The sequence below is a fragment of the Rhipicephalus sanguineus genome, chromosome 11, assembly GCF_013339695.2.
Source record: "Rhipicephalus sanguineus isolate Rsan-2018 chromosome 11, BIME_Rsan_1.4, whole genome shotgun sequence".
Classification (NCBI taxonomy): Eukaryota; Metazoa; Arthropoda; class Arachnida; order Ixodida; family Ixodidae; genus Rhipicephalus; species Rhipicephalus sanguineus.
In genome coordinates, this window is record NC_051186.1 from 8938289 (window position 1) to 8948353 (window position 10065).

A 10065-nucleotide genomic window follows, 5' to 3' on the forward strand; every position below is an offset into this window, starting at 1 on the left:
CTATCGCTTAAAAATTACCGTGGTACTGTGCACTCCCCAAGTAAAGAGATTTCGTTCTTTTTTGCAATCTGAATTGTGAAACCCGAATTGACGGAACGACGCCTCCTTCACAACCAACAACTCCTAAGGAAAGGACTTAACGGGTCCCGAAACGTTAGATTCATCAAAAAACTGTACTTGAAACTGCGTAGGAAAAAAAAAAATTGGCCGCGTATCTGCGTGCTTCGCTGCAAATGTCGTGTAAAGACGATAGAAGAGGCGCCGTGTGAGATATGGACGCCATCTGGCAATACGTCGGGAAACATGAGTGCTGTGTTGCGTGCTGGTAGTCCCGGCGCAGCAGCAGGCGAAGACCGGCGGTGACCAACGCGACCGGCGGGGACGCCAGCCAGCCCGAGAACGCGGTTTGGCGCGAAGCGCTGAAGCAGAGAAACGTCCGCACTCAACGAGTACTCTCCACACACTCTTTTATTTACACGTCGCCTGGGTAAAACAGGAACGCCAGAGCGGCGCCCACAACCGGCAGCCTGAAGGCCGCCCAAAACGCTGCTTTTTCATTTTTTAAATATTTTTTTTCACCTTCTTGGCCTTCTCAAAACTAAAGTTTTTCAACACCAACCCATGGCATTCGTACAGTGCAATACAGAACGGAAACCGAAACACAACAATGAGCTCGTGCGAAGGGCACGGAGGAAGGCAAATTTCAGCGCAGTCGCATTTTCAGCTTTGTTGAAACAGCGCTCACTAGACGGCGACGAAGTAAAAGAAGGCACACGACAGGCAGCGCCTGTCCTGTGCCTTCTTTTACTTCGTCGTCGTCTAGTGAGCGCTGTTTCAACAAAGATGAACGCATACCAACTCCCTCAAGCTCCCATTCTTATGCATTTTCAGCGCAGCTTAAGAAACTAGGGTCCTCAAAATTACGTATGTATGCATTTTCTATTAAAGGAACACGCCACCGAATACTTACTTAGTGATGTTGCACCTCAGATATGCATGATATTTACTTTTTGATCGACAACGTTCACAAGTATGAACAGCCGTACCAGTTCAAGACGGCTGGCCCTTGGGCAAGTGGTTCAACTTTGGCCGAGTGGCTGAATCGAGGGACGTGCCGACAAACAGAAAGACAGGCAGACAGAAAGACAGACCAAAATTTCTGCGTTTAGGTTCCCCAAGAAAGACTATCGTCTTTAAAAACCATACGCAGGTGTCATGTATTGCGACGAATTCCGCAACACATTTAACATTGCGTGGCAGAAAGGTGGAATTGCACCAGGCCTCACGCAATGTGCATTGCACGATGAGCAATTTATTTCAAGGTCACCCCATTGCACAGCGCTCAGGCATAATTAGTCATCATCATCAGTAAAAGAATCAAGAAATTGTGCAGCTGCGCGCAGTGCTTTAGAGTGCCGCAGTGGGTACTTCGCTCATTCGCAGTATTACGAATCATGGCATAAAGAGCACATGACAAGAGCACTTCCAGTAGGCATGCATTCTAAGATACTCTAAAACGGCCAATGTCGCGCGCAGAGACGTTAACGTCTGTACTAGAAACCATGCCGCTAGAAAAGCAATTGATTTTCGAGAGGCATGGTTCGGGTGTCCTAGCTCTGTGCAGCTAAGCCTGTTAAGCGAATGAGAAGACGATGCGAACGGTGCGAGATCAAGGCATCGCGTTCCGCTCTTCAAGGCGAAGCTCAAGCGTCCTTCCCATTTTAATCTTGCAATCCAAAGTGCCAACGTAAAACACAAAGAAATGACCGCGACATCGCGTATACCATGGCGTTTATTAGTTCATTTCAGAGGATTACAAGATAATCTAGCTCAGTGGCTCTGAATGCAAACACCATCACCAAATAACCATGGGACAAAACATAGCATCGTTCAAGATTACTGAGCTTCGCTTCTGGCTCGGGCTGCAACTCAGGCTCTGCGTGCGACTTCCTGAATAACGCTGCGCAGTTTGTCGCCGATGGCGTCCACCCAGAACTCCTTGGGAAGCTGCGGCAACAGCTTCGACAGCACACCGACAGCGGTTCTTAGGAATTGCCCGGCGCCGTTCAGTGCCACGAAGACATCGTCCATGTACACTGGGATTGGGCCACTGTGGTACACAAGCCTTGCTCCTGCGTCGTAAGACTCTTCCTCGCCACTAGGAGGCGCGACCTGCGCGGGAGGAGCCACGACACGGAGTCAAATGACGGCACATCGAAGGTTTCAATGCGCGTGTGCATGTGCTTGATATTAAGTTGTCAATGTTTTGACACAAAAAAAAAAACAAAGCTTGACGAAGGCGCAGTCAACTATGAAAAAAATGAATAAGATGGCTGGCCTATAAGTAACACTTTCTTATTTAATTGTTTTTATGCGTAGTTGGTCTTCCGAACTTTCTCAAACATTTAGTATCGTGCTGTCGTTGCCGGTGTTCGGAACCGCTTCGCTCAGAGTACATTTGAGCAGTGACCCACATACTCCCCTGGCTCTATACGTCCGCTACGTCCATGGAGTGTAAATAAATAAATAAATAATTAATTATTTATAACTAATAACTTCATTTGTAAAGCTTAATATACCGCACTACACGCGAAAAAGTATTAGATCAAAGGCTGTGCGAAGCCTTTATTGTGCGCCTGTACAACCGCTCTTCAACGGTAAGAATTACATGTTTTACCTTGCGGCTAGCGCATTTGCGTTCCGCACAACTGCGCCGCACCCGTGTGCGGTTAGGGTTACAGGTTGAAATTACCTCAAAGATGAAGGTAACCCTGGCTCCAGTGTACGTTTCGATGGTGCCCTTCTGTCCCGCGCAAGTCTTCCACGGTATTACGGCTTCGAGCATTCCGGCGGTGGTGGCGAGGTCCACCTGCACCAGACTGGTGCCGTTGCGGCAGAAGCCCAAAGCGGCACCGAACGGCCGCAGCTTGTCCATGCCCTTGAAGACAATGGGGCCCACAAAGAGTCCAGGTACAACCTCTTCCGGCTTGGAGCTCTTGGTCGAGTATTCCGAGGGCATCTTGATAATGATGTCATTCACCATCGCATCAAGGTTCAGGGTAGAGAAGTCGCAGTCACCTGCGGATTGCAAGGGCTAAGCTCAGTGGGAGCAATGCCAGACGCGATGACAGAATTTGGCAGCTGAAGTTTTTATTTTTATATGGTACATTTCTGGCCGCAAGGAAGTATTTTGGCCGGAGTATTGGGCATTCATGCATTCACCTGGAGCAGATACAGAGGAGGGTGTATTACTCGGCAAAGAGGCATGAAATGCAGGTGTGCTGTCAACAGGCCAAATTGGTAGGTACTGTAGACTTCCAATTAAAAACGCATGCCAAAAAAACGCAAAACCTAATCATTGTAACTCTTCTTAGTCGCTAAGATTTCTTTGTGGCACAAGGAAAAACCGTGAAAATGTGAAAATATTAGATGAAGAGAGCATTACAGTAGGTATACCAATACTTTTAGTGCAATCTGTACCAACATATGATGGAAACATTTTTCTGATTGGTGCTCCAATGAAGACTTTCTGGAAGCTTCTACTTCAGCTTCAGTCCCTAAACGAAAAAACGCCATGTCAAGACACCAGAGAGATGACGCAGTAGGAGCGTAATAAAATGAGAAATTTATGGCTGGTGCCCGTCATCCCAATTTTTTATTCTCTTTCAATTTTCATCGGAGTTTCGACAGTTTAGAGTTTTCAAGTAAGGTATTTTAGACCTGATATCCAGACGGTATCATCTCCACGGAAATGTTTTCAGTGATATTACGACTTGTCTTAGCTTAACATTGTGCCAAAAGAAAAAGGTAAATTGACGCACCTCGATCCACATATATTCTCACTCACTGAATGTTATGGTTCCCAAAAATTACCGCCAATTAGCTGGCAGGCATTTCCTTTCTTGAACGCATTGTTGCTGCTATTTTCACTTAAAAAGCACGTGCTCATCGGAGTGATTAAGGGACCAAAATAAATTTTTACAGTGCCTGTTTTCTATAGTGCAACGGAAAGCTTACCGCTCAGAGCGTCTATAATCACGGAATGGTAACGCGGAAATTGCCGTGAAACATTTACAATCCCAATTTTTCGATCTATGGTGACTCTCAAGTCGTGCACAAAACACATGCTGCAAACAGTAGGATGTGTGCGCTACAGCGTTTCGTAATCGTGCGCTGCTGGTTACTGCGCATGCGTGCACTCCACGCGAATGCACCACGGCTCCAAATGTTCCACTAGTTTCCGCGAAGGCAGCGCCGCTACTCGGTGTCAACTCATTTTACCTCGTAAGCAGCACAGAATAGAGCGGGGATGGATAACTATATACATACTCGAATTTTGAGAAATAATTATGATGTAGCATAAAAGCATCCGACTTCGTACAGGACACGGAACGACTCCATAGCGCAGCACCAAGGCTTTACCGCTACGCTGCGTGACGTACTGGTTTTCTGTGACTTTTAAGCGGACTTTATGATATAATTCTACTAATAGTACGGAAAGTATGCTTGAATCTGTCACTATAATTCACGAAATTTTCATTTCCACCAGGACCTAATTACACGTTGTGGCGAGTTCTTGGTGCCTTTCAGTACTCCTGACCTGTGTGCAGCGAGCGAGTGGCGTTAGAGAAGAGAAATGCATGCGAAAATGAGTGATTGACACGGTTTTTGCAGAAAGGCACAAAAGATTTAAAGAATTTGCGATTATGACGAATAAACGAAGACGACCATTGTCGTCAGTGCTGATACAACGACACCGGGGTAAAAAGGTAAATCAAACTACAATACTCAAAAGCGGCATTAAGCTACAATAAAGATACTCTAATGCGCCCAGATAGGTCGCTTACACCCTATTCCTGCTCCATTAGAACTATCCCGCTTACACTCACACTGGAACGCCTTTATATGAGACAAACACCTTTGGAAACCTTTGAGCCAATAAAATTATCGCAGTGACTACGAAAGCTGCGTTTAATATTACTAAGAGCCTGTGAAACGTAATCACTTCATTGCTAAATTAAGAAATTCTCTCGGTGGTGGCCTAGTCATTGGGTACGCGGCGGCCATCACTCGGAACAGGTTTTCCGCTTATCAGCGCCAGCCATCGCCGTTACTGTAACACGCGGTTCGCGGAGTTGCCTTCAACGTATGCTTATTTTCCCTTGCCAGTCTTCCGTTTTCCTTTGAAGTCAATTTATCCACAACACCGCGTTACATGATCAGCCAAACGGCCAGGAATATAAGCGAACATCATTTGCGCTAAAGAGGCATTACCGCGTATTACGTCACGGAGTCTGTTTTCCTCCCCACTGTGTAAATAAAGGCAAAAGATTTCCTATTATAGAGCGAAATTTTCCATTGAAATTTTCCAGTGCACTCGCCGAGTTGATTCTGATTGATTCACTGAGAAAATTTCCTTTTATTTTTCGAGCGTGACATTTCCCTGACGGGTAAGCGTAAATAAACCAGCGGTGTCCTTGAACACAGTCACCAACCTACCTGTCGACACATACGGCGGAGGAACAGCAGTGGCCGTGCCAACGGCCACCAGCATCAGAACGGTGATGAAGGGAGCCACCATCTCGCTCAGTAAGGCTCTGGACAAAGATAATAGTACAATTAGTTACAGAATTCACTCAATCATGCAGATAAATGAACAAGTTTCTCATGTCACTGCTCAACTACGGGCATCTTCGGCGAACTAACTAGGCAGTTAGGCTCCCTTAACAAGCTGTTAGTGACAATATCAGCCGTTAAATCAGAAGGATTAATTTAATTTTGGGGGTTTCACGTCCAAAAATCATGCTATGATTATGAGAGACGCCGTTGTGGGGGGCTCCGGAAATTTCAACCACCCGGGGGTTCTCTAACGTGCACCTAAATCTAAGCACACGGGCGTCGGGCATTTTCGCCTCCATCGAAAATGCGACCGCCGCCGCCAGGATTCGATCCCGCGATCCGCTGGTCAGCAATCGAGCGCCATAACCACTAGACCACCGCAATGAAGTCGTTCCAATGATAATTCTCAAATGAATTAGACAACGCTCTTTTGTAATCTCTGTTACCATTACCGTCTTTTTTAAAAGTGAAAAAATACTGACATATTAAACTTTTTCAACGGCAAAATCACGCAGCTTGACGGGTTCTTGACTTTTCGAAATAAGACATATCTCTACGTAAATTGGGTACGTAAAGCACCCAAGGGGCACAACTGAAGGAGGCACAAGCCGTATGTTGGTCCTTTGTACTTCAATGGTAAATGTCAGTTTCCTTTAAATGAGGCGTATCGTAGATACAGTATGGACAACGGTATTAACATCCAACATACCACTCTGCAGAACGCACACACCAACCGAATAAGGTCACACACAAACATAGAACGCTAACCACTGCCATAAAATTACACTTGTTAGTTGAAGCACGGGCCCCTAATAATAATAAAAAGTGATTACCTACAATAAATCATGCCGTTTGGCCAATGGCCAACGGTGCCCGTAAAAATAGGAGACTGGTCACAGCCCTAAGTTTAGTGTAGGCATCACTGCTACGTCATATAACTATGAGAGCCCAGCAACGCGTGAGCTATGTCCCCGTCAGTCCATCAACGCACACACGAGGTGATGGATTAGAACGATAAATCGCTTAGCGTATATGTTACATGCTGTGTAGGCCACAGCTGTATTCCCAAAGCCTTCATGACGTTGCTAAATCAGCAACTTGATCACATAGTTTATTCATAATCATCTGCAATAAACGGCCTCATTTAAGTTGTTAGTTTCGGTCTTTTTCTTCATACATGCTTACACAGAGCGTCGGAACAGGAGAGTCCGTGGCTCATGAGTCGGTACATTATGAACTACGTAACTGCCTATCGACCTGCGTGCTTGTTCCGCAAAGTGTCGTTGCCAGTAAATATAGCACAAGACTGAAGATATGCCACTGCGCGACAGTGTGACATCACAAATAGAGTATGTTTCTCGAAAAAGGCTGCGTATTGTGATTCTCCCTGCTCGAGGTTGATTCCGCGAAACTGTGTAATTATCAAAAGGAACAAGTTGAATTCGCAAATGTCAGTCAGTCCGAAAGATTTTGAATAAAAGATAGGCTGTCTGGAGCTCCGGCAAACGTAACATTCAGCACATTCTCCAGATTTGTCAGTAAAAATCATAAACGCGAAACGTATGCAACGAAAGAGAAAGCAAGGATGGCTAGCAGCTTTGACGGCATTACCAGTGTATCACGTGATAACAAGCTGCAAGCTTCAGCTTGAGCGCATTGTCAGTGCTGCGACGAAGGATATGGCCGCGATACTGAATCCATGAACTTTAACTGATGGCGGTTACCAGGCCCGTAGCCAGGGGGGGGTGGGGGCAGGGGCTAGGGGCCCGGGCTTCTCAAAATTTTGTTGAAGTAGGTGTTTTTACCAAGAATAAGTAATGAAAATAGGTGTTTTTCTCCAATAGTCCAGGTTTTCAGCAAATTCCCCCTCCCCCCCAAATAAAATTTCTGGCTACGGGCCTGGTGGTTTCGCCATCCGTTCCAATATTCCCAATTTATCACGGACAAATTTCCTTATAATGCACAAGAAATTTATCACCGCGACGGTAAACAATGCTGGACATGATGTTTCTTAAAGAAAAATTATCACTCTAGCCAGAAGCATCGCGGAAATCTTTTGACGTTGATAAAGTGGTTCAATAATCGACTAAATGTCCAACTGAGTAGACTCCGATAATAAAATTGACTTTCTTCGTAGATAGGCCAACAACAACTTTTTATGTCGTGCCGCTTTACACAGTTCACCGGCGTACATTTATAGGTTAGAAGTGCCAGCTAGAGGCGCTGTATGCAAGAGTATTGTTAGTATTGTCCAAAATATCTTAAATATGTATTTTTTTCTCGGCCACAGTGCAGTAAGCGTTAAGTATAAGGAAAATGCGCGCTACTACCTTAATCCTGTTTGATCAAGCAACGCCTCTTGAACACTTCCAGGAACGGTACTGATATCGCCTTGCCTTGTTTCTGTCTGACCAGGTGCCGAGTTAGCTCTTTTATACAAAGTCTGTCCAGATACGACGTGAAAGACACCGGCAACATCGTTCATGCAGCTGCAATCGCAGAGGCAACATCATTGATGATTTCCCTATCACAATGGTTGACGTCCGAAATTAAAATTGTTGGCGTCGGTCAAGGTAACTGGGTCGCCTAAGCATGCTCGCCGCGTGGGAACGAGATATTCTAAACAATTTCGCAACGTGACTACGGGAGGCGTTCGCTCTATCCTTGTTTTCGTGTTTTGGCTTTGCCAAGGTCGTCACGTTTATCCCACGCAGTCGGTGGAGCTATGTCCACTGGAGGCGCGTTGCTGCGATAAACACAGTCGGCGTAGAGGCATTGTGTGGCTGTATCGTAGTTTGCAACATTGCCACGTGATTATGTGGGGACGATACGTGGTAAGTATCAACTTGTTGACGCCGAAAAAATGGGCAACTCTGTGCGTGTCGGCAGTTAATATATACCTGCCATTTCCTTTCGGCCGATTATCAGGGTATTTTCGCGTACAGCAATATGTTAAGGAGTGCTACGTAAAATGTTTTCAACTTAATGTAGTTACAGGCGTTATCTGCACCTATACTTGTTAACTAACATAAATTCATTCTGTAAAGTGTTGATCTAGGTTTAGAAAAGAATTCCCCTTGAACCTTCGCATGTTCTCGATCGCTTGCGTTACGTCGTCACTAACACCTTACTTCTTCATAGGGGCGACTGTCCAGCCTCCGAGCCAGAAATACATGCCCCTGCACCACCAATTGCTTACGCGCAGTAACGCCTCAACTGGTTCAAATGTGTCGGTTATCATTATCAGTAAGTGTTCCTGCTATATTTCATGTACGTTTAAGCGATGCTGCGGGCGTATTGGTTCAGAAGGGGGTACGGCCATTCCATGCACCGGTCACTAATGTCTTGGCCTGAATGCCGTACGTTGGCACCAGTTGGTACCTCATGTCCAGCCTTCGTCCACTTTGTATCGTGAGTGCTATTGCCAGAGCGTTGCATGCGCATCGGTACCGGCTTACCGAAACCCACACACGTGCGTAAAAACATGTGTAACGATACTGCAACGTATTTTTGAAGGAAGGTATTGTTTATAGTCGTTCGTGTTGCCCAAGAAAACAGAACGCCGACGGCATTTCCATAATATGATTTCGACACACAACCCTAAGTTTAGCTGGCGCTTGCTTTTACCACGCTTACGTAAAGAAGCTTAGCTGCTGCTGCGGCGCGCTGCCCTGTTTAGATCCCCGCGGCCAAAGCGGTCGCATTTAGATGAGCGCGGAATGCAAACACGCCTGCGTACACTGAGTTGCACGTGAATATGCCTGAGGGGCTCGGACATAATCCCTAATATTCCAATACGACATCCCTCATAATCTCTTCGTGGTTTTGAAATTGCATAACCTTTTATTTTTTTCTTATTTGCGCGCAATAGGTCTTAATGCACGTTCGTACTCTGCACCGGCTATCTCTGTAAACAATAATTATCGGGCGCAACACGCAGCTGTTAAACACGCTACTCGATCGTGCTAGTTGGAATCTAGTTCGGATCGTGTGCTAGCTGGAAGCTTTTATTCAACGTGAGAAAATCATTCTTGCAACTTTCTCAAACAACCAGGCCAGAAATTATGTTTTTGCCTCTACAACTCGAGATTTCGTGTGTCGATGCAATAAACTTTATCTTTTTTTTTTCAACTGTTCAGAGTTTATCCATGCCAATTCATTATCCTCATACGAGCTCCCCACATTAACTTTCTGTCTGCCAACCGCTAAACACTAGTACGGCCAAAGGCAAAAGAGGCCAGATAACAAAAAGGGTATATGCTGGAATATGGGAGCCCTTGCGTACAAAGAAATCACCACGCTTAATTACAACGCATGTGATATATATAAGAAGGACCTGTCGCTTCATTATGCTAACTCCACCTTCATTTCAGAGGCATGACATAAGAACGTGCGTTAAAGAACAACATATGCTGAGAGACTACGCGGCTTAAGCAGCTGAGCCAC

At 45.6% G+C, this 10065-nt stretch overlaps 1 protein-coding gene across 1 annotated transcript; it reads right to left on the minus strand.

The window, feature by feature from the left end:
- Positions 1 to 1774: 1774 nt before the first annotated feature.
- Positions 1775 to 5581, minus strand: LOC119373962 (uncharacterized). The gene is made up of 3 exons (XM_037644023.2): positions 5500 to 5581; positions 2753 to 3078; positions 1775 to 2172 (listed from the first exon to the last, which is right to left on the minus strand). The coding sequence occupies exons 1-3, from the start codon at positions 5579 to 5581 to the stop codon at positions 1930 to 1932; spliced, it is 651 nt and encodes a 216-aa protein (XP_037499951.1). The 3' UTR covers positions 1775 to 1929.
- Positions 5582 to 10065: the final 4484 nt, after the last annotated feature.